This window comes from Oncorhynchus keta, chromosome 32 (assembly GCF_023373465.1).
Source record: "Oncorhynchus keta strain PuntledgeMale-10-30-2019 chromosome 32, Oket_V2, whole genome shotgun sequence".
Classification (NCBI taxonomy): domain Eukaryota; kingdom Metazoa; phylum Chordata; class Actinopteri; order Salmoniformes; family Salmonidae; genus Oncorhynchus; species Oncorhynchus keta.
Window position 1 is genome coordinate 3,371,673 of NC_068452.1, and position 27,452 is coordinate 3,399,124.

The 27,452-nt window shown below is 42.6% G+C and overlaps 1 protein-coding gene across 2 annotated transcripts in view; it reads right to left on the reverse strand.

Moving 5' to 3' along the window:
• Window positions 1–7,751: 7,751 nt before the first annotated feature.
• Window positions 7,752–27,452, reverse strand: part of LOC118364826 (bMERB domain-containing protein 1-like) — a 34,418-nt gene continuing 14,717 nt past the window's right edge. For both annotated transcript variants that reach the window (XM_052490355.1, XM_052490354.1), the window contains 4 exons: window positions 15,612–15,685; window positions 9,108–9,222; window positions 8,790–8,860; window positions 7,752–8,224 (listed from right to left, as the gene is read on the reverse strand). In XM_052490355.1, coding sequence (XP_052346315.1) covers window positions 8,109–8,224; window positions 8,790–8,860; window positions 9,108–9,222; window positions 15,612–15,685 — 376 coding nt within the window. In that variant the 3' untranslated portion in view covers window positions 7,752–8,108. The remainder of the gene's footprint in view (window positions 8,225–8,789; window positions 8,861–9,107; window positions 9,223–15,611; window positions 15,686–27,452) is intronic.

The following is a 27,452-nucleotide window of genomic DNA, read 5'->3' on the forward strand; positions in this document are numbered from 1 at the left end:
AACTGGGCTGAGCTGATTAGGAGCACACACACAATACACACACAACACTGAAATCCTGCTATTCAAGACACTTCATTCACGTAGACTCATCGCTCAATACCCTCCTGCCTATATCAACAGAATGAATCTATATTATTCAAGGGACGACTGTCACATCCCTTAATGATCCAAGGTTATATCCAATGTCTACCATTAGCATTCCCCCCTTGGGTTTCTTAACAGTTACAACGTGGGATTCAGATGGATTTCATTGTCATGTTTTGTCAACGATCAACAAAAAACACGCTGAAGACAATTTTATAACATTTTATAAAGATTAATGAAAAATATAACACTAATATAGCTTGATTAGATAAGTATTCACCCCCCCTGAGTCAATACATGTAGTGGCAGCAATTACAGCTGTGAGTCTTCTTGGGTAAGTCTCATAAGAGCTCTCTGCACACATGTATTGTGCAATATTTGCCTATGATTATTTTCTAAATTCTTCAAGCAAAGTGTTGGGGATCATGACTAGACAGCAATTTTCAAGTCTTGCCATAGATTTCCAAGCAGATTTAAGTCACAACTTGATCACTTAGGAACATTCACTGTCTTGGTAAGCCACTCCAGTGTAGGTTTGGCCTTTTGTTGTAAGTTATTGTTCTGCTGAAGGGGGAATTCCTCCCCCACTGTCTGGTGTAAAGCAGACTGAAGCAGGTTTTCCTCTGAGATTTTGCCTGTGCTTAGCTCCATCCCGTTTCTTTTTGTCCTGAAATACCCCAGTCTTTGCCGTTGTCAAGCATACTAATACCATGATGCAGCCACCACTGAGCTTGAAAATAAGGAGGCAGTCACTCAGTGATGTATGGTGTGTCACACACACCCTGATCTGTTTCACCTGTCCTTGTGATTGTCTCCTCCCCCCAGGTGTCGCCCATCTTCCCCATTATCCCTTGTGTATTTTAACCTTTGTTCACTGTTAGTCCGTTGCCAGTTCATCTTGTTTGTCGAGTCAACCAACGTTTTTCTCAGCTCCTGCTTTCCCCCGGTCTCTCCTTTTCTCACCCCCCCAGGTTTTGACCTCTGCCTGCCCTGACCCTGAGCCTGCCTGCCATCCTGGTATATGTAGTTGAATCTGTGCTTGCAACTCAATACTTGACTGAGGGACCATACAGATGTTGTATGTATGGGGGACAGAGGCAGGGGTAGTCATTCAAATATCAGTTAAACCCTTATTATTTTACACAGTGAGTGCATGTAACATATTGTGTGATTTATTAAGTCATATTTGACTAATTTAGGCATGCCTAAACAAAAGGGTTGAATGCTCATGCAACAACTATATTTTAGTTACTTAATTTGTATTAATTTGTAAAAAAAAAAATATATATATATATATTTGTTTATTTGAATGACAATTAACTCTATTTCAATGCAGCAAAACGTGAAAAACTCCAAGGGGGGTGAATACTTATGATACCAAGTGTACTTCAATTACCAGTAACTCTCCGGGTCACTCAGTTCTTCTGCAGACCTGTGTGAATATTCCATTCTTGTGACCAAAACATTTGCATTTAGGTGCTGTTGACATAATGAGAAGAAGATAAGCAGTGATGTAGTTTCTGTGCTGGGCTGGCAACTCGCTACATCTTAATCACCTGATCATTTAGTGTGTGTGTGTGTGTGTGTGTGTGTGTGTGTGTGTGTGTGTGTGTGTGTGTGTGTGTGTGTGTGTGTGTGTGTGTGTGTGTGTGTGTGTGTGTGTGTGTGTGTGTGTGTGTGTGTCGTAAAAAGAATGAAGGATAGATGGATGTATGGAAGACCACTCAAATATTTTTTGTATTAAATGAGGAAATTCAATTTGACCCATTTCAGTGTCTTTAGCAAAGCTAGAGCACAGTACAATGAATAGATCTTGGCCCCCTGCCACGCTACCACCACAACCATTAGCACTCAGCACTTGTTACAATGGTTTATTCCTCAATACTTTTTACAATATGTCATCATGTTGGCCTGGGGGGTAGGTTTATGACAGGAATAAATACCTCTTCCCCCCTTTTTCCTCTCTCTACCCTACTGAGGTTACATTTGCAAAACCCTTGGTTAACAAAACCCTTGGTTAACATTCTGGTAATCCGACCAATGGAACATATGCGGTGGTACTTAATGAATATGATGTCAGTTCGGTTGTCATCTGAGACATTCTCATCAATGATCAGATGACAATCTCTACAGTGGAAAGTCTACACATCAGAGTAATCGGATTCACATGGAATTGTTGTTCAATTTAAATGTTTGAATATGAAATTATTCGTGATGGGACGAAATGTGATTTTAGCTTCTAAAATGTGAGTTTTGGGTTTTCATAAGATAGGGCTCTGCTCAATCAGTGGCCCGCCCCTGTGAAGGGACATGGGCTATAAAACTTCTCAAACACGCCCTCCTCTCCCTTCCTATTTAAGCCCTTGACGACAATGTAACCATCTGTTCCGAAGATGTGAGGACGACGGTCCGATGTCAGAATGGTTCAGATAATAACTACAGAACGAAGCCAACATCAGCGTGAGCTTTGTTTGCGAATGGTATGAACTTTGAACTCTTATTCACTACAGAAGTGATACCTCCTAGCTGTTAAGTTAGCAACAGCAGATGCAAACGAGGGTTAGGAAGGAGCAGACAGAGTATCCCGTCTATCACACAACAACGTTACTACAACGTATCCAATTGACCACCAGCGACATTCTTCAAAGGACTCGGTTGGGCAACACGGCCTTCCATCTACCACCAACCTACCGAAGTGCAGCTCAGAGTAAATATTTATTGCATTTTCCTATTCCAAATGGGTGGTCATTTAGAATGCATAAGATACTGTATTTACGATAGCACAGCTTCTCCCTTTGTCCCTCAGTCTTCCCGCTCTTTCACTCAAACCCAGCCCCTTTTCTTTTGTGTAACCAGCTGTCATATCTGTTCCGCCCACTAGGGACATTTTCCTTTATGACGTAATTTGTAATCAAGTTATGATTTAATTATGTGTATGTGTAATTCTGTGTGATTAGTTAGGTATTTTATAAATAAATGATTAAACCCAATTTTGTATTGCTGATTCAAATTGTTAGCCAGGGTTCGTGCAGATAAGAAAGAATTTACAACTTTCAGATGAGACGGAATTAAGATGGCGATTAATATCGACTGCTATTGATGTAAAATATTACTAGGTCTTTAAGAGTTTATTCGGAAGATAACAGCTCTATAAATATTCTTCCGTGGTGCCCGACTCTCTAGTTAATTACATTTACATGATTAGCTCAATCAGGTAATATTAATTACGGAGAAATTATTTTAAAGAATAGCATGTCATATCACTTAATCCGGCATAGCCAAAGACACGACACACCCTTATCACAACGTTTTAAACCCTCAACGCTTGTTGCAATAGTTTAACCATGGAGTTGGTGAAGCACGGTTAACATTTGCATTCAATCTATTACGCAACCCCACCAGGTCTCTCAATCAGCCCGAGTAACTCTTTATAGACAAACCCATCAGGGCATAGACTCTGTAAATCATGAAACAGTAAAGCCCAAGGTACTAATGCTCCAGCAATTAGCATCCTGATAGCGGCAGATGCCACTGTGCCGCTAATTAGCAACGTTAGCCAATACTGGCCCTGCTGAGGTAAAATAACTCTCTAGGGCAGTGGTGCAGGGCAGGTCGAACTCTGCAGCTGAAGCAAATGGACACACAAAGTTTGTAGGAATAAACAATATCTTATTACCATTTTATTCTCAATATTTATTTTTCAATATACAGTATTGAAATCCATAGCTTGTGTTATGCTACACAATTTCATACGATTCCCAAATATTTGGCACAGATTATACATACACAATCTTTTAATATATCATCTTAGAGTTACGCTTTGTCCTGTTCCACTTAGGTTCTTTGGAAATGTTATTATTTCCCTGTTACGACACATATTTCAGTGAAGCAAAGATGATGAATGACTGGACATTCAATATACATAAATATAGTAAGCAACACGATTCAATTCAACATTGCTACAATATGCATGCAGTAACAAATACAGCCACTGAAGCATTGACTTTACACACTATTCTCAGGATATACACACATCTAATAAAAACATACTGTACAATCAATGAACACAGAATAATGAAACCTTTCCAACAACAACAGGTCTGTCAAATACAAAAATACTTGCTTTTACTGGTTTCTCCACTCTATGGAATAGCCAATGTCCTGATAATACATTATCCACACATAACACAACACTGTTTTGGTTGACAGGTTTCATGAGAGGCCGTATGACTGTGGACCATTGGAGCTAAACTGACAGCAACACAGCATTAGACACATCCTGCACCGTAACATCCAGAAAGAGAGACAGGAGAGAGAGAGAGAGAGAGAGAGAGAGAGAGAGAGATGAAGCGAGTGAGACATCAGGCTCCAGAGACCTCGTCAAAAGAGGGAGAGAAAGAGGGAGAAGGAGAGAAAATGACAAAAGAGGGGTATGTGTGGAGGAGGAGTAATAAAAGAGAATTGAATTGTCTCCATCATATCGCACTTTAAAGTAGGACCCGAGCACAAACACACACACAGTATACACAGCAATACAAAGGAGAGACGAACTGGAGTGCATTCTGGAATCTTCAAGTAAGATAAACCCTTTGGGCTATACTCATCCTCCCATCAACATCGACTTGCTTAAAGTTAAAGTGTGCAACATCCTCTCAAACACTACTAGTGTGTTTTTTTTTCTTCAATTTCATCCTATAAACGGATGATATTAAGGGGGCACATGTCACTCAGTTTCAATGGGCATGATGCCTCTGGAGGGCACTGTTATGTGACTATACTGGCTTGACAGATTCGGATTAGGTGGGAGAGCAATGCAGAAGTATTGAGTTGAGGTTGACAGATTCGGATTAGGTGGGAGAGCAATGCAGAAGTATTGAGTTGAGGTTGACAGATTCAGATTAGGTGGGAGAGCAATGCAGAAGTATTGAATTGAGGTTGACAGATTTGGATTAGGTGGGAGAGCAATGCAGAAGTATTGAGTTGAGGTTGACAGATTCGGATTAGGTGGGAGAGCAATGCAGAAGTATTGAGTTGAGGTTGACAGATTCGGATTAGGTGGGAGAGCAATGCAGAAGTATTGAGTTGAGGTTGACAGATTCGGATTAGGTGGGAGAGCAATGCAGAAGTATTGAATTGAGGTTGACAGATTCGGATTAGGTGGGAGAGCAATGCAGAAGTATTGAGTTGAGGTTGACAGATTCGGATTAGGTGGGAGAGCAATGCAGAAGTGTTGAGTTGAGGTTGACAGATTCGGATTAGGTGGGAGAGCAATGCAGAAGTATTGAGTTGAGGTTGACAGATTCGGATTAGGTGGGAGAGCAATGCAGAAGTATTGAGTTCTTGACAACTAACACTTGAATCCAGCATTGTTGCTGTGATACAAGGAGAGAGAACCAACTCAGGGGAGGTATGCTGCCAAAACAAGGGTGGTCATAGCAACCTTGTGATGACAGTTACATGTCACCCGCGTGTCACTTCCCCCGTGTCCCCCCTGCTCAGAGGAAAGCGTTGTGAGGTGCAGAGATAGAGTGTGGGGGTCACCGGATCATGCTTGCTGCTTGTTTGATTGACAAAACTAACCATTCTGGCAGCTCACCAAGGACACTCGTGACAACAACAGGAACTTTGTCAAAGCTCTCTCCTCTCTCTACTACTGATGACTCACACTAGCTTATCCTTCCTCTCCTCCATCTCTCTTGGTCTGGCTAACACCAGCTTTCAAAGTCCTCGAAGTGGGTCACAGCTCTTCGCTGTATAGTCATGTGGGTCGTGTCAGCCAGACTACCCCTCTCCTTCCCTCCCCTCGGTAACACAAAATGACCACCTTGTTCTATATGGGAATAAGGGATGAGCGTGGCAAATGGTGCATGATGAAATTGTGTTTTATAATTTAGGTGTGGTGACGGTACCAACATTCAATAGCATGTCATAGGGGCTGCCTAGGAAAGAAAAGACCCTTGATTTCAGAGGAGACTTCAGAGGAACCCTGATTTCAGAGGAGACTTCAGAGGAGACTTTAGAGGAACCCTGATTTCAGAGGAGACTTCAGAGGAACCCTGATTTCAGAGGAGACTTCAGAGGAACCCTGCTTTCAGAGGAGACTTCAGAGAAACCCTGATTTCAGAGGAGACTTCAGAGGGACCCTGATTTCAGAGAATAAAAAATAAAAAACACACCCAACAGAAACCAGCGTGTGTGTAATGTAGTGCTTTTTTCTCATTGTATACAGTATGTTCGGACTTCCTACGCCGTGGTTGCTAGGGCTATCTCCATTTCCAATGAGTAGCCATGGAGAGGCGTGACACTGAACTGTGGTTCCGTGTTGACACGGACTGCCTAGTAATTACTGACAATTACCGACACAGTTTACAGTAGACCTATACAGTTTAACATGTTGTCAGTAATAATAACATGCTGTCAGTAATACAGTGCAACAATGTTAGCTGCAGTGAGCTGCAGTTCCACTCAAAATGACTGTTGTTACGGTGGAAACCTTTCCTGCTGATCGGTATACTGCACACTAACCTCTAGTGTGTGTAAAGTCAGCAATGTGGAAGGACGAGTCATTTTGTAGTCCCATAAAATATATACTTTGAGTGTATGTATTAAATAACAACAACAACAGGAAAGGAAGCGAGTGATGAGTCATCTGCTAAGCTAAGTTGTTCAGTATGTTCAGTCACTCCTAAAGGCCTCCTCATTGGACGTAGTTGTCAAGTCTGTGTGTCTAATGACCTCTTTTTTTTTAGTGAGTTGCTTAAAGTCTGACGTTAGTGTCACGTTATCACGAAACCATACTCTTATCACGAAACATCAATTAGCCCATCGGTTGCATGTCTGGCTAACGTTGACCTGGCAGCGTGATTAGGCTGCCGTCAATTAACGCTGACTATGAATTAGTGAGCCAGTGGGAAGTCTGTTCAAAGGCAACTACAGTAATTTGAAAGGTAAAAGAGTTAAGGAGACTAAACAGGACTTAAAGATATGTATGTATGATGTTCCAATTAGAAAATACTGTACAGGACATCTTCACTGTTGGGTTTAGTCTCAGGCATCATAAATAATCATCTACACCGGGGCAGCAATATTTAACATCTGCCACTGGTAGACAAGCAGAGCTTTGTACATCATTTGATAGCAATATCTGACTCATGCAAGTTACGTTTACATCCAATCTCGATGAAGGGACAGGTTCTAGGTATATAAAGGTACCAAAGCCAGTGAGATAGTCCAGAATGAACTGCTCTGAGAGCATTGGTGACACCATTGACAGGCGGGGAGAGGCAGTAGGAGGGACTCTGACAATGATGAATGAGAATAGTCTGATACAGACGACGGAAGATCATTGCACAGCCTCATGGGGGATGAGCCTGATGCGGAGAGGGGACACTGGGTATAGAACTCAACTAGAAGTGCAGATAGGACTGGGGCCCTAATGTGAGAGAGAGAGAGAGAGAGAGAGAGAGAGAGAGAGAGAGAGAGAGAGAGAGAGAGAGAGAGAGAGAGAGAGAGAGAGAGAGAGAGAGAGAGAGAGAGAGAGAGAGAGAGAGAGAGAGAGAGAGAGAGAGGAGGGGGTTGGACAGGGAGAGGGAGAGAGAGAGAGAGAGGGCGGGGAGGGAGGGTTGGACAGGGAGAGAGAGAGAGAGAGAGAGAGAGAGAGAGACAGGGAGAGAGAGAGGGGGTTGGACAGGGAGAGAGACAGAGGGGGGGAGGGTTGGACAGGGAGAGAGACAGGGAGAGAGAGAGAGAGAGAGACAGAGAAAGAGAGACAGAGAGAGAGAAGGGGGGGGGGGTGGATAGGGAGAGAGACAGAAACAAAGGAGTGAAAGAGAAACACAGCCCAGACGGGATGCAGCATAGACTGGGAGATAAAACACCACTAATATCATCCTGGCGACATACCCAACCTACTCCACTGGCTGGTTGTCTGTCCGTACTTCAAGTGTTACTCGGGTTGGAAAGCTGAAACTGTGATGCAACAGGGTTCTATTTTGGCTCCATGGTAGAGCCCCTGAGGGCCCGGCCTACATGATGGAGCAGGTGAAGCCACAGCACTCCTTCAGCAGGGACAGGCCTGTCTTGGTGAAGGGGGACGAGGTCTGCTGGGCCCTGGACGTTAGCCGTCTGGCTGGAATCTGACCTGGGGAAGAGGAGGTGGAGTCAGTCAGAGGATATGGGGATGTACCAGGTGGAGCACTGGTGGTGCAGTAGTAGATCAGACATAATGACACACACATTCAGACTCACCCAGACACAAGGGTACGCAGACACATGCATGCACACACACGCCTTCAGATGATCTGATATGAGCAGAATACACGCTGATGAAAACCAATTTTGCTCGGTGGGGAGCCAGTTCAAAGATGTATGCATTTTTGTGGGTGAAAAACATAGTTTCAAAAATAAATGCTTCAGTAGGGAAGAAAGAATTTAACAAGAAAGAGGCGCCAAACTGTCCAAAGAAATCGTCATCAAATCAAGGCCACTGACTCTTACTGCCTCAAAGTGAATACTTGAAAACGTTGAGACATACAATTGAGCATTTGAATGGAAAATAATAACTCACTATGACTACACACACACACACACACACACACACACACACACACACACACACACACACACACACACACACACACACACACACACACACACACACACACACACACACACACACACACACACACACACACACACACACACACCTTTCTTCTTGGAGTTTCTGGGGAACTTGGACTGGAGGAAATCAGCCATTTCTTTGTCCTCCTCCCTTTCCCTGTAGAGGAGAGAAAAATGGATGAGTGGAACTTGAAACGCTACATTTCTGTCTGTTCCTGCTAGCGATGACTAAGACTCCATGGGAGGGGGGTTCAGAACCACGCTCCCGTGATGACCTGGTCTGAGACCTGACGACATACTGTACGTTGGGACCCCAAGGTAAATGCCTAGGCTTTAGCTCAGAGAGCTAACAGTGTTCTGGTGAGCATGACACCTGGTTTCAAACCTCAGTCGGTCTCACTTGCCTTAGCCTCTCAAACTCCACATCGTCAACAAGGAAATCTCTTGTCTCCACCAGCTTGTGGATCTGCTGGAGAAGATCCTCCTCTTTCTGCCTGTCCTCGTTGGACTTGTCATTGTCTGTAACAGATTTTTTTTGTGAGTTTGATCACTTTGGTCATGATAATGTATGATTGATTACACAGTGTCTCATTCCCCAAGTCGATATTAACACATTGTAATCATTATTGACACATGACATACATTTTGTGCTTGTTGAAGGATTTAATGATCTCACTTACGACTGGATTCAGTCTGTGGTGCTGTAGAGCTGCGCTACAGGGTGATAGAAATGTAAAGGTAGTGTTCCCGTGTTAGATGAGACTGCATTCCCGGCAAACGCTGCATATGTCGGCTCAATAGGAAATTATCATTACCTTTAAATTGCTCTAGAGCGCTGCACTTCAGCGATATGGATTGAATCCAGCCTTAATCATTATTTTACAGCACTTACAACTCATGAAAAATCAGAAATCAGAAAATCCACAACAATTTACAACAAAAGTTTCATGAAGCACAAATTGTGTTAGGTCCCACATGCAGTGGATACATCTTGACAAAAGAAACAGATCACCAGATGCAATTTTCTGCTTACATTCTTATCAAAGTTAATGTGTTAATGCCATTATCATCACAGAACCCACTAAATCTACCCCAAACCCAGGATAGAGGTGCTGAGTGAACGTGGTCTGGACTCTATGGAGGAGGGTCATTGAGACGCCATAGAAGGACAGAATTACTGTCTTGTGGTCCAGGTACACTCCTACTCCCGGAAGAGCAGGGGACAGGGATATCAGTCTGTTTATCATTGTGGTAGAAGGTGCAGCTATAGTCAGAGCAGATTAAACACCAGGATCGATCATTGGGTGATTGAAAGATGAACTGAGGTCGGTTGTGGTAATGCATCTTATTATGAAAGTTAGTTGCCAATCGCCATATAAAGTCCAACGAATAAATTTAAGACTGGAAGGAGGAGAGATGACTAGAAACGATTCGGTTGACCGTTTTATCTGTGAATTAATTGTAGGAGTAGAGGACCTTGTGAATTTCAGGTAAAATAACAACTCAATGTTTATATCCCTGGACCAATTAGCTAGCAACAGCAAGCTAGCTAGCTAAATAGGACAAATTACCTAGCAACTGCAAGCTAGCTAGTTAAATTGCCATAAATCTTCAATGCTTTTCGATGTTTAATGCTTTTTTTAATGCTGCCCCAAATTAATATAATTGGTTCAGAGTTTGTTTTGATATTTCAACCTGCATGTCATGATCGTGTTTGATGTGGGGGGACAAAATCAATTTGCGCACGATGGCGCAGGCGTGCGTCAGGTTTGGGCATGGTGTAAGTCATGTGATACATCAGAAATTGTGTAATGGAATTATTGTCTAAAATATTGTCATATAATTATAAATTGAGTTTATATGGGTTTTATGCCAATTGTCTGTATAAATAGCCTCCAAAATACATGTAAACAGATCATGGGTGGTGGGGTTATATCCTTCCTGTTTGGCCCTGTCCGGGGGTGTCCTCGGATGGGGCCACAGTGTCTCCTGTCCCCTCCTGTCTCAGCCTCCAGTATTTATGCTGCAGTAGTTTGTGTCGGGGGGCTAGGGTCAGTTTGTTATATCTGGAGTACCCCTCCTGTCCTAATTCGGTGTCCTGTGTGAATCTAAGTGTGCGTTCTCTAATTCTCTCCTTCTTTCTTTCTTTCTCTCTCTCGGAGGACCTGAGCCCTAGGACCGTGCCCCAGGACTACCTGACATGATGACTCCTTGCTGTCCCCAGTCCACCTGGCCATGCTGCTGCTCCAGTTTCAACTGTTCTGCCTTGTTATTATTCGACCATGCTGGTCATTTATGAACATTTGAACATCTTGGCCATGTTCTGTTATAATCTCCACCCGGCACAGCCAGAAGAGGACTGGCCACCCCACATAGCCTGGTTCCTCTTTAGGTTTCTTCCTAGGTTTTGGCCTTTCTAGGGAGTTTTTCCTAGCCAAAGTGCTTCTACACCTGCATTGCTTGCTGTTTGGGGTTTTAGGCTGGGTTTCTGTACAGCACTTTGAGATATCAGCTGATGTACGAAGGGCTATATAAATACATTTGATTTGATTTAATCATAAATGTCTCAATTTTTTTTTTTTTGGAAAGGTGTGAGAGCTTTTATATGATACAATATCAGTACTTGCTGCATTTACAACTTGTATAAGTCCTATCCTCAACTGATTTCTGCCAATGCATGGCTGTGGATTGACTGTATTGTTTGAATGGAATGTTGGCATATTGGCAGTTAATTTATGGAATCATTCCTCCAAAACTGGCTAGCTAGCTAACAAACATAGGCTACAGTGCAGAGAAACTCTTAAATGTCTTTATTTTAAACAATGGTTGTGTTCCAAAATGCTCACATACGTTCTGCATTCTCCCGTTCTTTCTCGGGTGATCTTCCAAGAACAGCTGAGGGAGCATACTGTCTAGTATAGGAGAACGCAGAGTACTTAAAATCCTTTTTTTTTTTTTTTAAAGTACTTTAAATCTACTTCGACGTGACCTCAAACCTAAACGGGAAACTGCAGCATCACGCAGCAGGCGTCAACAAAGCTAGCTTTTATGTTAGCTAGCTACATGGGTTTACATTGTAGCCAATGTAGCAGCGCGAGTAACTAGTGGGAGCAATTCAGTGAACAACTATCCCAGAATGGAAATATTGAACACGAATAACAAGAAAACAAGTAACAGAATCTATTTTCTCAGTACATGTTAGTGAATTAAGCTGATATCTTATCACAGCACAACTCCCTGACCAAAATGGCTGACCTTTATCCCATGATGAAAAAGTACTCTAATTCCTAATTCTATGATAGTATATCTCCCTCAAGTTAATATTAACACGACTCTGTTTTGCTGAAGCCTCATTGTAATAATTACTTACAAATTATACAGCTGTTACGTTTTGTTCTTGGTGAAGGGACTACTGACCTCACTTAATAATTATTTTACAGCACAACAACCCAGGAAAAATCCGGATTCAGAAAATCCTCAACAATTTACACAAATCAAAGGATACAAAGACAACATCAGTTTCATTAAGCACAAATGAATTTACCCAGAGTGATAAATGTCACACATGCAGTGGATACAATTAGACAAGATAAATAAATGGATAAACAATGTCAGATAATATTTCCAGATCACAAGATGCTGGTCTATGTTATTATCAAAGTTTAAAACTGCGTCCAATTACCAGGCCATAAAGGGGCTGAGTGAATGTGGTCTGGACTCTATGGAGGAGGGTCATTGTGTCAGAAACGCCATAGAAGGACAGAGTTCCTTCCTTGTGGTCCAGGTACACTCCTACTCTGGAAGAGCAGGGGACAGGGATATCAGTCTGTTTATCATTGTGGTAGAAGGTGCAGCTATAGTCAGAGCAGATTAAACACCAGGATTGATCATTCTTCAAAAAAACTGCCTCTGTCTTTTCTGCTGATCCCTTTATATGAGACGGCTATACAAACTGACCCATCCCCGTCCCAGTGTACCTCCCAGGAGCAGGCTCCAGACAGACCCTCCCTACACGGCACCTGGGGGTAGAAGGTAAATCTGTCTGGATGGTCAGGATATTCCAACAACTGACACTGGTCCCATTTAACATCTCTGTTCCCCACCGACAGATACAGTTTGTTATGTGCTGTGTTGGGATCCAGTGTGAGCTGATAATTTCCAGATATCTTGGCCATGTCCTCCTCCAATACATCCTCCAGTCGTTCTTTTAGTCCGGAGACTGATTTCTTCACATCTTCAAAGGAGACATGTTGGTCGACAGTGCTAGGTAAGGCTTCAGATGCAGGAGTGACACAGAGAGACTGGACAGTCTGGAGGAAATGGATGTGATCCTCAGTTTCATCCAGCTCATTGCCTCTCCTCCTCAGCTCAACCACGTCCTGCTCCAGTCGCACCAATCGCTCTTCAACATGAATCCCTTCAGCCCTCTCCCGGGCTATGATCAGCTTCTTCACCTCAGAGTGCCTTTTCTCAATGGAACAGATCATGTTAGTAAAGATACTTTCACTGTTCTTCACCGCACCCTATGTAGATCGCTTGAGTGACTTCATAGCCTTTCTTACTTTATTCTTCTCCTTCTTTATCCCTTGGATCCTCTGCTGGAATGTCTCCCCCAACTCTCTGTTTCGCAATCCTTTCTACTGCCACTGAGACTGTTTCATGGCCTTTATGTTCATCTAACAAACACTGATAACAGATAAACTGCTGATTGGACTGGCAATAAACCTCTAGTAGTTTAACATGATGAGAGCAGATCTTCTCCTGTAGCTGTGTGGTGGCTTGGACCAAGTGGTGCTTCTTATAGGTAGGAGATTCATAGTGAGGCTTGAGGTGAGTCTCACAGCAAGAGGCCAGACACACCAGACAGGACTTGACAGCTTTGAGTTTTCTCCCAGAACAAAAATCACACTCCACATCTCCAAAATCAGCATAACAGTGAGCTGGAGGAGCAGGTTGGAGTCCTGTCTTCAGATTCAGAAGTCAGCCAACAGAGTGTTTTTCTTCAGAACAGGCCTTTGGATAAATCTTTCCATACACAGAGGGCAACTGTAGAAACCCTTGTGGCAGCACGTTGAGCATCACAAATAGAACCAATTTCAATTTTACAAACCTGCCCACGCAGAAGACCCTAGCGCAAGCATGTCTCCCGCCATGGTCCGCATATCAAATTCTTGTCTCTACCGAAATATATTTTCTTTGAATAAAATGAAAAGCAATTTGTAATAGTTATCGTTTTTTCCCAGGGAATGTCGTCTTGTTATCATCATAGTTTTAGTCAGGAAAAATAGTTTGTTGATGATTATTTTTCTTGATATTTATTGTTGATGAAATGAACACGGGATAGGAGTTTGTTCCCGTTGACAGTGGATATATTTTGGTAGAGTATTCCATGTTAATAGGGAAACATTGTTTAAAGGGGGGTTTGAGTTTGATCACTTCTATAATGACAATGTATACAGAATCTCTTCACAGGATTCTGCTGTGCTGAAGAATCATTTCAAGAATTAAGTACAAATTATACAGCTATTTATTACATTTTGTGGATGGTGAAGGGACTACTGACCTCACTTATTAATTATTTGGTAACATGTCACTGTATTTTAATTTTTTAATTTAATTTAATTTAACTAGGCAAGTCAGTTAAGAACAAATTCTTATTTACAATGATGGCCTACTAAGGCCAAACCCGGACCAACCTGGGTCAATTGTGAGAAATATATCCACTGTCAACAGGGGTTAAATCAGTGGTAGAACAAACTCAATATATGACAACAGGATGAACAGTAATTTTTAAAACAAATTATATCTGGTTTTATAACATCTCATGCTGTGAATCATGATTCATTAAAACTACTTATAACAGCTTATGACAAATGTTATAATGTGTTTTATAAACTAGGTAGCTTGGCTCCTGGATGATCATTGGCTGAAAGCTGTGGTTTATCAGACATTATAAACTGGGTGGTTTGAGTCCTGAATGCTGATTGGTTGAAAGCCATGGTATATCAGATCGTGTACCATGGGTATGACAAAACATGTATTTTAACTGCTCTAATTATGTTGGCAACCAGTTTATAATAGCAATAAGGCACCTCTGAGGTTTGTGATATGTGGCCAATATACCACATGTTGCGTCGTGCAAAAGAACAGCCCTTATCCGTGGTATATTGGCCATATACCACACCCCCTCAGGCCTTATTGCTTAAATATACCATGCGTATGACACAAAACGACGTGTTTACTCTTCTAATTATGTTGGTAACCAGTTCATAGAAGCAATAAGGCACTCCATGTTGCGTCGTGCATAAGCACAGCCCTTAGCCGTGGTATATTGGCCATATACCACACCCCCTCTGGCCTTAATTTAGCTGTTATAAGGCTTTATGAATGCATGCATAAGGACAACTACAGTAAAGTGTTACCAACTATTTTACAGCAAAACAATTTACACATATCACAGGATATAAAGACAATGTCAGTTTCATTTAGCACAAATGAATTTACCCTGCGTGAGAAAGGCCCCACATGGTCCCAGCTGAGTATGAAAGATGGGTATTGTTTGTCGAGAAGTGTTTATGCTTATGACACAACGCCACTTCCTGATTCTGTGTGTACTCTGAAACTGTAGAGGGTGTGGTGTTGGACAGAGGTCAGGACGAGATTGTCTGTCCAATCAGAGGCAATCTTTACTGCCATTGACGGCAAGTTTTACAGTATGTCTGGAATTTAACACTCTACAATCCATTGTACCTCAGTCTGCAGTTCAAGACCTCTCAGTAGTTGACCTCTCCATCCAAAACACTATTCTCATACTCATTGCCCTAACTAAAGTGGAGAAAACAATATAAAAAACAATATTAATAATAAATAAATAATAGTTGGGCACACAATGTAAACATAGATTATACCTGGTATGGACACCAGTTTCTGGAGCTCCTTCTTGAGGCGAGTGATTTCCTTACACAGCTGAATGTCATCCATCCTAAAGACATAAACATTGAATTATTTAAAACCCCTGCATTATTCAGAATGATTCAGTAAATGGTCCAATCGGAGTTTACATGTATTTATTCAAATGTTTTGTCATTTAGCAGACGCTCTTATCCAGAGCGACTTACAGTAGTGAGTGTATACATTCTTGATACCAGTAACCCAGTATCACAGCATCACAGAGCCTAGAGACATCCATTACTGTCAGCTAACTGAGAGCCTCACCTCCTCGACCTTTCTACTTGTCAGGTAGGATGAACAGGGATGGCGGTGAGCAAGGTGCAGAATCCCTCCCATGTGGCATCCCAAGCTTCAGAGAACAACCACTAGACTCAACAGGATTCATCACACTTGGACTGTAATGTTGAACTCTAAAATCATTCCATGAGTTAGAGTTCTTTCAGGTGTGACATAAGACCTCTCTGGTATTCTCTACAGCGCCACATCCAATACCATTACTGTCTCTGAGCAGCCAGCCTCACATCTCCAATGTTATTTAACGTCAATGGTAGAAAGTCCCCCCCCCCCAGCCCAGCCTGTACTCAGCTGTCTTTCTCTCTCCCACCACATTGTACTGAACCCACTGGCACAGATTTAAACAGAATGCCTGACTTATTAGATATCAGATTTTAAACAGTGTCATCAAAGGCTAAAAACAAGATCCATATATTAAATAAATACTGCCGGGCTTCCATACATTGCCTGTGCCAAAACCTCCCTCCTCCAATGAATGAGGAAAGTAATCTCTGGCTCCCTCTCTCTCTCCCTCCCTCCATGTAACACTTTCCAAGCATTACAATACAGGGAGTAGGACAAGGCGCTCTGCTCCATGTGGTTAGACCAGGGATTCTTCAACGTTTTCAGCCTGGGACCCAAATGAGAAATTCTGTGTTTTCCTGGGACCCAAGCTTATGAAAACCTGCAACTATAGGTACATATCGGTACATTTAATTGCCCTTATGTTTAAAACAAATGTAATAAAGACAAAAACACATGACAATGAAATGAAATACCCATATAAATAGCGATTCATGTTTATTTTCCCCCATTAAAAACACTCTTACATATCTGTCTAGGTTGGAATAGTTGGTGTTAAAATACAATAAATCCTTTTCATTCTGAACTGGAATAAATTGATCATATCACACAGACGTAGACCAGAAAACAAACACGCAAGCGCACACACACACACTCCTAATGAAAGGTGTGTGGCTGGTTGAAGTTTTCATCAAGAATGTCTATTCTGGGCTCAGTTTTTGACAGTGCAACCCTAAGGTCATGATCAGCATTGAGTCTGTTTCTGTACTTGTCTTTAGTTTGCTCCGTGGTCATGAGACCTAGTGACTTCAAACAAGGTTCAGAATGTCCACTAAGTGGCCCTACACATTGCACACCCTTTAGTTTGTCCATTTTCATCTCATATGGTTTTACATTAATTTCAACCTCTCTTTCGTATCGTCTGAGATCCCCAAAGATTGGAAATCTGCCGCGGTCATCCCCCTCTTCAAAGTGGGAGACACTCTAGACCCAAACTGTTAAAGACCTATATCTATCCTACCCTGCCTTTCTAAGGTCTTCAAAGCCAAGTTAACAAAACAGATCACCGACCATTTTGAATCCCACTGTAACTTCTCCGCTATGCAATCTGGTTTCCGAGCTGGTCATGGGTGCACCTCAGCCACGCCCAAGGTCCTAAACGATATCATAATCGGCATCGACAAAAGACAATACCGTGCAGCCGTATCCATCGACCTGGCCAAGGCTTTCGACTCAATCACCGCATTCTTATCGGCAGACTCAACAGCCTTGGTTTGTCAAATGACTGCCTCGCCTGGTTCACCAACTACTTCTCAGATAGAGTTCAGTGTGTCAAATGAGAGGGCCTGTTGTCCGGACCTTTGCCAGTCTCTATGGGGGTGCCACAGTGTTCAATTCTAGGGCCGACTCTTTTCTCTGTATACAGTAATGATGTTGCTCTTGCGGCTGGTGATTCTCTGATCCACCTCTATGCAGACGACACCATTCTGTATACTTCTGGCCCTTCTTTGGACACTGCGTTAACTAACCTCCAGACGAGCTTCAATGCCATACAACTCTCCTTCCGTGGCCTCCAACTGCTCTTAAATGCAAGTAAAACTAAATGCATGCTCTTCAACCGATCGCTGCCCTCATCTGCCCACCCGCCTAGCATCACGACTCTGGACGGTTCTGACTTAGAATATGTGGACAACTACAAACAAACTCTGTAAACTCTCCTTCCAGACTCATATTAAACATCTCCAATCCAAAATTACATCTAGATTTGGCTTCCTATTTCGCAACAAAGCATCCTTCACTCATGCTGCCAAAAATACCCTCGTAAAACTGACTATCCTACCGATCCATGACTTCGGCGATGTCATTTACAAAATAGCCTCCAACACTCTACTCAGCAAATTGGATGCAGTCTATCACAGTGCCATACGTTTTGTCACTAAAGCCCCATATACTACCCACCACTGTGACCTGTATGCTCTCGTTGGCTGGCTCTTGCTTCATATTCATCACCAAACCCACTGGCTCCAGGTCATCTATACGTCCTTGCTAGGTAAAGACCCGCCTTATCTCAGCTCACTGGTCATCATAGCAGCACGCCCTCCAGCAGGTATATTTCACTGGTCACCCCCAAAGCCAATTCCTCCTTAGGCTGCCTTTCCTTCCAGTTCTCTGCTGCCAATGACTGGAACGAATGGCAAAAATCCCTGAAGCTGGAGACTCATATCTCCCTCACTATCTTTAAGCATCAGCTATCAGAGCAGCTTACAAATCATTGCACCTGTACGTAGCCTATCTGTAAATAGCCCATCCAACTACCTCATCCCCATATTTTTTTTGCTCCTTTGCTGCACCACAGTATCTCTACTTGCACATTCATCTTCTTCACATCTCACTCCAGTGTTTATTTGCGAAATTGTAATTATTTCGCCACTACGGCCTATTTATTGCCTTACCTCCCTAATCTTACTTCATTTGCACACACTGTATATAGACTTTTGTATTGTGTTATTGACTGTTTGTTTTTGTTTATTCCATGTGTAACTCCGTGTTGTTGTTTGTGTCACACTGCTTTGCTTTATCTTGGCCAAGTCGCAGTTGTAAATGAGAACTTGTTCTCAACTGGCTTACCTGGTTGAATAAAGGTGAAATAAAACATTCAAAGAATACTGTATGTGGGAATGTCTTATGTCCGTCCTACATGTAGTGCTGGTACATGGAATATTCCTCAACTGCATATATCATAAATTGCTATTGCAAATAGAAGTATTATGTTCAACAACTGACATTTTCAGATATTATTTTGACAAACACACTTTGGTGCTTACAATTCATTCTCTATTGTCATAGATTTGGTGGGCACTGTCATCTGTGATCTTTGTGATATGACTTTCTTTAAGCACATACTGATGAAACTGCCACTTTAATATTCTTTTCTTCAAGTCTACAGACGCTCTACATTTATTCACTCTGTGACAGGTTTGGATCCTATATGCTACTTTTATTATTGTCCTGTAAATGGTTTAGTGCCTATAATTTAGGCTGTGTGTGTAGAATGGGGAATAAAGGAAAATACCTCTACTAATAAATTACTACTAGATTATAGTGATAAGGAAAACAGCGTGCAAAATTGGCTTGTGTATTCATTTGCCTATAACTAATCAGAATTCCATTATGTTTACATAAAGAGAATACTTCAAAATGAGAAGATCTTGCCATGGAAAAGACAACTGGGCAGACATAAAGTGTAAAGGAGGGGAAATAACTCACACCATGCAGCAGGACACCTTCAGCTGTGGGGTCTTTATAATGCAGGTTTGATAGTTATATTTTCAATAATGAATGGTTAGCTGTTATGTGACAATTAGGTCAAAAACTCTATTTTATTTTTTGGTGTAGATGGCCAAGGAAGGTGCACAGAACTTCCGCAACATCCCAAATTCATAAGGAACCTTCAAAAACACATGGGGCAACTGCGGAAAGAAATGGCTGAGGATATACTAAAAATGTCTGGTATGTAATGACATTTAATTCAAAGTAAATGTAAATGATTTATTTTTATGTAGTTGTGTGGGACATGTTCAGTTCATGCCTATGATTTCAGAGTTCAACAAAGCCAACAACTGCTTCATGTGTGCCACTGATAAAGAACCTGGATGTGGCCCAAAGACTGACTGGGTTAGTAACTTTATTTAACATGTTTATAATCTTTTGACAACAGTGACGGCATGTAAGGCAATTTATGATATAACACAATGGAAGGCTAATTTGTCATACTGCATTGATATTTGATATAATTTATAACGTGTTAGACTTTGTTTTGTTTTGATTGACTGTATTGCATGCCAACGGTGGTTCCATGTGCTGTGCCTCGGAATGAAGACAACAGAGTTCAACAGAGTAAAGAACACAAACTGGAAGTGCAGTCTTTATTGTTGAAAATGTATGCTATACCCCATCCACACCGAAGAGGCTCTGACATGTACACCAACCAGGGATAAAGAGAAAGAACCCCCTTAATTGTCAAACTAATATTAATGTACAACAATATAGAAGATACATGACAAGAGGTTATGCAATATGGGTGTATATCCACTGCATGCTTCGTAGGTGTGTAATTGACATGACCAATGAGTTATTGCAACTTTGAAACTATGAAAAATGTACGCTACACCGCGTGATTTTACAGTACACAAACAAAAGTGTGCAATATAAAAGGGTAGTCAGCGGACATTCGGTCACATGACCAAGGAGCTATTGAAATGTTACATTTAGAAAAATTATTGTAAAATCATGTGAGATGGAAATAGACAAACTGACATGCTGACCAGACTGGACACGTCACGTGCGTGAGCGTCGCAAAATAAATGTCGAAATCCATGTTATTCAATTATTGCACCCACACTGCTCGCGTGCGCCAACGAGGGTCTGCGACGCCAAGGGCTAAAATAGAACTCATTCCTATTTCTGACGCAGATCACGGTGAAAGTCCTGCCTCTCCCATCTCCTCATTGGTTTATAGAAGCAGGTACCCACGTGCCATCTCCTCAATGGTTATACCCACGTGGGTGACTGAAAGACGAACTGTTTTGCCGGAAGACGTGGTACTACAATGAAAGTTTAGATGTGATCACCATGTAAGTCAAACGATGAAAAAGCCTGGAAGGGGAGAGATGACTAGAAACGATTCGGTTGGCCGTTTTATGTCTGGATTAATTGCTGGAGTATAGGTTCTTGTGCATTTCAGGTAAAATAACAACTCAATGTTTATATCCCAGGACAAATTAGCTAGCAACAGCAAGCTAGCTAAATCGGACAAATGAACGTTAGCTAGCAAGTGCAAGCTAACTAGCCAAATTGCCATACACGTTTAATGATTTTCGACCTGTCCCCAAATGAATGTCATTGGTTCAGAGTTTGTTTTGATATTTTAACCTGCGTGTCATGATCGCGTTTGGTGTGGGGGGGGCAAAATAAATGTATGCACGCTAGGGCACGATGGCACACGCGCCCAGCCCGCTTTGGGTTCTTTTTGAAGGGTGTGCAATGTGTAGGGCCACGGAGTGGACATTCTGAATCTTATTTGAAGTCACTAGGTCAAATGACCAAGGAACTATTACAATGTTTAATAATGCAGGTAAAACCATGTGAGATGAAAATGGACAAACTAAAGGGTGTGCAATATAGAAGGGTAGTCAGTGGACATTCTGAACCTTGTTTGAAGTCACCAGGTCACATGACCAAAGAGCTTTTGAAATTAAAATAATTTTAAAAAATGAATGTAAAACCATATGAAATGAAAATTGACAAACTAAAGGGTGTGCAATGTGTAGGCCCACGGAGTGGACATTCTGAACCTGGTTTGAAGTCACCAGGTCACATGACCAAGGAGCTGAAAATGGACAAACTAAAGGATGTGCAATGTGTGTCTATGCCATCAGGTTAGCGACACCCAGTTTTGAAAGTGTTTGGAGTAATGGTTAAAGAGCTATTGAAATGTGAACATTTTGAGTTGTCACTTTGTTGATGGTCCCTAACTGCTTTTGGTGGACCTAAGGAAAACTACAGGCGAATATCCAACCTGAAACTGTCTTTACCTCGGTCAATGCTAGCTGACTTACTTTTCCACTGTCGAAGCACTGTTTTCTGAAGCATTGTGCCCCGACAAAAAAAAGTGGAGCCGAAACGTTATACCCTGTCAGCATTTGTAAATGGAACTTCGTAGTATTCAATACCTTGAAGAAAGGTGAAGTATGAACCCACCCACACCCGTGTACACCTACTTATCACCTTGCACCTTATTCCCATCATTCTCCTGATCCTTAAACCAGAGCTAATATGAGACAGATGTTTCTGCAGATACATTTTAACCACAAAATTAGATTGTGATTCCAAAGACAGAGGATAGAGTCCCCTTATCCACGAGAGAAGTCTGTTCAGTGAAATACTGTTTCTTCAGTCAGATCCCCCATCTCCTTAGTTGTTGTAATTATGTTCCTATTTATCGTTTGAGAAGCCTTTGCTGCCAAACGGGAGGTTGCGACAATTGAACTGACTTCAACAAACGTGGAGTGACTGCACGGATGCCCTTTGATGATAATTTAAGTCCGGATAAACTTGCTAAGGCAATAATTAAACGTTGGGCAATTGATGTTGTTCATAACCACTTTGTAGGTGTTCTGAAATAACTCCCTGGGTTTACCGTCATGCTGTGGATGTTTTGTCAGGACGTGTCATTTTAATTTGTTCGTTTTGAGCGACTCATTACTAAGCACTTCCCTGCACAAAACACATTGTGGGCGCTTCTGGTTATTTCTCAAAGTTTGTATGAAACCAAGCGAGTGAGAATGACAAGGCAGTGGCTGACAGCGCATCATCTGCTGCTGAACCACAGCCCTGCAGCGTGTGGGTCGCGAAGTGATCTTCAATAAAACTGCAGAAAAAAAGATCTCGTAAACAGCAAAGCACAAAGGCATCTCCCTCCCACTCGCGCAGCTGGCAAATTGAGCAGAGACACAGCTGCTAAGCAGAGAGTGCACTGAACAGAGTGTGCAGTTGCATTTGGCAAAATCAGTTCCAGTAATGAATTAAATAATTATACATTTACTCTGACACGTCGTGACCCACCATTAGTGGTGGGCCCTTTAAAAAAGGCTGGGTTAGACAAACATCCAGGTCCTCGTCAGAAGAGGACAAATACGTAGTGCAGCTGCAGGGAGGAAGACAGAAAAGAGGAAACCACCAGATATTCAGTTTACTGGCTGTTAACAGGGTATCAGTGTTTACCCATGCACTTACTTGCACACCCGTAGAATGATGCCGGAGAGGATGGCTGATATTTTAAGTGCTCCTAACGAACTGTGCTATTTTAATCATTTATAGCTAAGCTAAGGCTAGTTTTTTCAAGCAGAAATTTGCATCCTGTTGCACAAACTCAAAACAGTTCTGAGACACTGTAAAGTCCATGGAGAATAGGAGCACCTCCTCCCAGCTGCCCACTGCAATGAGGCTTGGAAATACTGTCACCACCGATAAATCTACTACGATTGAGAATTTAAATAAGCATTTTTCTATGTCTGGTCATGCTTTCCACCTGGTTACCCCTACCATGAACAACAGCCATCCACCCCCCACAGCAACTCGCCAAAGCCTCCCCCATTTCTCCTTCGCCCAAATCCAGATAATTGATGTTCTGAAAGAGCTGCAAAATCTGGACCCCTACAAATCAGCCGGGCTAGACAATCTGGACCCTATCTTTCTCAAATTTGCCGAAATTGTTACAACCCCTATTACTAGCATGTTCAACCTCTCTTTTGTATCGTCTGAGATTCCCAAAGATTGGAAAGCTGCCGTGGTCATCCCCCTCTTCAAAGGGGGTGACACTCTAGACCCAAACGGCTACAGACCTATATCTCTCCTACCCTGCCTTTCTAAGATCTTCGAAAGCCAAGTTAACAAACAGATTACCGACCATTTCAAATCCCACCGTACCTTCTCCGCTATGAAATCTGGTTTCAGAGCTGGTCGTGGGTGCACCTCAGCCATGCTCAAGGTCCTAAACGATATCATAACCGCCATCGATAAGAGACATTACTGTGCAGCTGTATTCATCCACCTGGCCGAGGCTTTCGACTTTGTCAATCACCGCATTCTTATCTGCCGACTCAACAGCCTTGGTTTCTCAAATGATTGCCTCGCCTGGTTCACCAACTACTTCTCTGATAGAGTTCAGTGTGTCAAATCGGAGGGCCTGTTGTCCGGACCTCTGGCAGTCTCTACGGGGGTGCTACAGGATTCGATTCTCGGGCCGACTCTCTTCTCTGTATACATCGATGATGTCGCTCTTGCTGCTGGTGATTCTCTTATCCACCTCTATGCAGACGACACCATTCTGTATACTTCTGGCCCTTCTTTGGAAACTGTGTTAACCTCCAGACGAGCTTCAATGCCATACAACTCTCCTTCCGTGGTCTCCAACTGCTCTTAAATGCAAGTAAAACTAAATGCATGCTCTTCAACCGATCGCTGCCCACACCTGCCCGCCGTCCAGCATCACTACTCTGGACGGTTCTGACTTAGAATATGTGGACAACTAAAAATACCTAGGTGTCTGGTTAGACTGTAAACTCTCCTTCCAGACTCACATTAAGCATCTCCAATCCAAAATTAAATTTAGAATCGGCTTCCTATTTCGCAACAAAGCATCCTTCACTCATGCTGCCAAACATACCCTCGTAAAACTGACCATCCTACCGATCCTTGATTTCGGCGATGTAATTTACAAAATAGCCTCCAACACTCTACTCAACAAATTGGATGCAGTCTATTACAGTGCCATCAGTTTTGTAACCAAAGCCCCATATACTACCCACCACTGCGACCTGTACACTCTCGTTGGCTGGCCCTCGCTTCATACTCGTCGCCAAACCCACTGGCTCCAGGTCATCTACAAGTCTCTGCTAGGTAAAGCCCCGCCTTATCTCAGCTCACTGGTCACCATAGCTGCACCCACCCGTAGCACGCGCTCGAGCAGGTATGTCTCACTGGTCACCCCCAAAGCCAATTCTTCCTTTGGCCGCCTTTCCTTCCAGTTCTCTGCTGCCAATGACTGGAACTAACTGCAAAAATCACTGAAGCTAGACTCATATTTCCCTCACTAGCTTTAAGCACCAGCTGTCCGAGCAGCTCACAGATCACTGCACCTGTACATAGCCCATCTGTAAATATCCCATCCAACTACCTCATCCCCATACTGTATTTATTTATTTATCTTGCTCCTTTGTACCCCAGTATCTCTACTTGCACATTCATCTTCTGCACATCTACCATTCCAGTGTTTAATTGCTATATTGTAATTACTTCGCCACCATGGCCGGGCATACGGCGCAGTACATCACTGGGGCCAAGCTTCCTGCCATCCAGGACCTCTATGGAGGAAGGCCCTAAAAATTGTCAAAGACTCCAGCCACACTAGTCATAGACTGTTCTCTCTGCTACCGGAGCGCCAAGTCTAGGTCCAAAAGACTTCTTAACAGCTTTTACACCCAAGCCATAAGACACCCAAGCCAAAAACTTTCTTTTCTTTTCTTTGAATTTACTACAGATACCTACTTTGATCTACTTTGATCTTCACCAATACAGCCAAGAGACTGCTTCTTAATAAAATACTAAGTCTTAATAAAGAGAGATGTACAAGAAGATAATATTTTAAGAATTGGCTGAAGAACTTGTAAAGGTAGATTGCAAGAAAAATGTCTCCTAGACAGTTACTTCTCTCCTTGTGAACACATCAACATTGTTTTAGTACGATCCTGAACCTACGTAGGAACACACTAGGAAGTAAAGTGACCCTGGCCCGTATCCACAAAGCGTCTCAGAGTAGGAGTGCAGATCTAGGATCAGTTTAGTGTTTTAGCTCATAATGAGTAACATTACATGGACAGAGGGGACCTGATCCTAGATCAGCACTCCGAGACACTTTGTGAATAAGGGCCCAGGCAAGTATATATGTGCTCTCAACCAGCAGCCAATTTATCCATTGACAGAGGGTCATAAATCCATAACAGTAACATGTAGGAGCCTTGCTGCCTGTCCCAGTCTAGTTTATACACCATGTTCCAGTCATTAGGTCCCAATATATGATGGAAGTGCTGATGCTGAAGCCTTGTTTTCAGATCACAGTGCAATCTGTCAATCACTGATCTATCACTCCTTCACAGGCCAATCATGACGTCATCCCAACGCTGAAACACACAGGATGGGGGGAAATCCCAGAAGTGTGAAACCATGGTAAACACGGATCTCAATGTGCCAATCACCATGGAAACCACGGGTCTCAAAGTGCCAATCACCGAGGATATATCAGGCTGACGTCTGACCCCTATCCTGGGAGTTTAACTCAAAGCAGCCTGGGTAAAGGCTGAAGCAGACTGAATATAAACACAGACACATAGTCATTTCCTTACATGCCACACGTTGTCAGTAAGTGGTGGTCAACCACTGGTCAAAATACTAACATTCCTCTAGAGCAGGGGTGGGCAACTCCAGTCCTTGTGGGCCTGATTGGTGTCACATGTTTTCTCCATCCCTAGCAAACACAGCTGATTAATCAAACTGCATTCTAAACTGAAGATCATGATTAGGTGATTATTGGAATCAGGTGTGTTAACTGGGGCTGGGGAAAAACTGTGACCCCAATCAGGCCCTCGAGGACTGGAATTGCCCATCCCTGCTCTAGAGGCTGGAGAGTGGTGTCAGACAGACAGGGTACATCATCCATGACTAGGAGGATGAGACATCAGACCATAGTGAGTTCTGGTCTCCTGCCACATGACACATTTCACTTCTGAGGAAGTGATGACTCATAGGTCAGTGTAGTGACGTACTGTAGAGCAGAACATTATTCACACTGTAGTGTAGATAGAGCAGAACATCACTGCTGAGTGAGGGGGTCAGCTACAGTGTCATCATTAGTATGCTACATCATTGTTAATTCAGGGATAAGTGGCAGCGGTATAATTAGAATGTTGTGGACATGGCTACTGAGTGAGGGGTCAGCCAGGTGACATCATTAAGAAGGGACAGCACTAGCTACTGAGTGAGGGGTCAGCCTAGTGACGTCATTATGAATGGACAGCACTAGCTACTGAGTAACGGTGCGTTTAAGACAACTGGGAAAGATGAAAAAAAAATGAGCTCAAATCATGGCGTCCGTGATCTTCAGGTCGGAAAGTTGGATCCAAGTCGGATCTTGTTTTTTCAAAGTTCCTGGTTGTCTTGAACCACTGAAGTCTGAAGTCAGACATTTCCGAGTTCCCAGCCTCGTGACATCACTAGCTACTGAGGGAGAAGGTCAGTTTAGTAGCATTATCAATAGGGAAGATTATAGGGAAAGTTGTTTTTCACTCCAGCTGAGAGGGACAATGCCCTAAGGTTTATGCACTCACTCACTGTTGTAAGTTGCTTTGGATAAAAGCATCTGCTAAACGGCATATATTATTTATTGTTATATTACATGCAGTAAACAGTTCATTGTCGGTTTACAGGTGGCCTAGATGAAGCTGAATCTTGACTTGTACAGTTTATAGTTTGAACCCATGCTACTCTATTCTTTATCGAAGACAAAGAGAATGGCAGGGTACTGTTCTTATGGTTCCCCCTGTCTGTAGGACAACTGTAGCCCTCTGGTAACCCAGTTTCACAGCATTACAGTTGGGTAGCTGAGC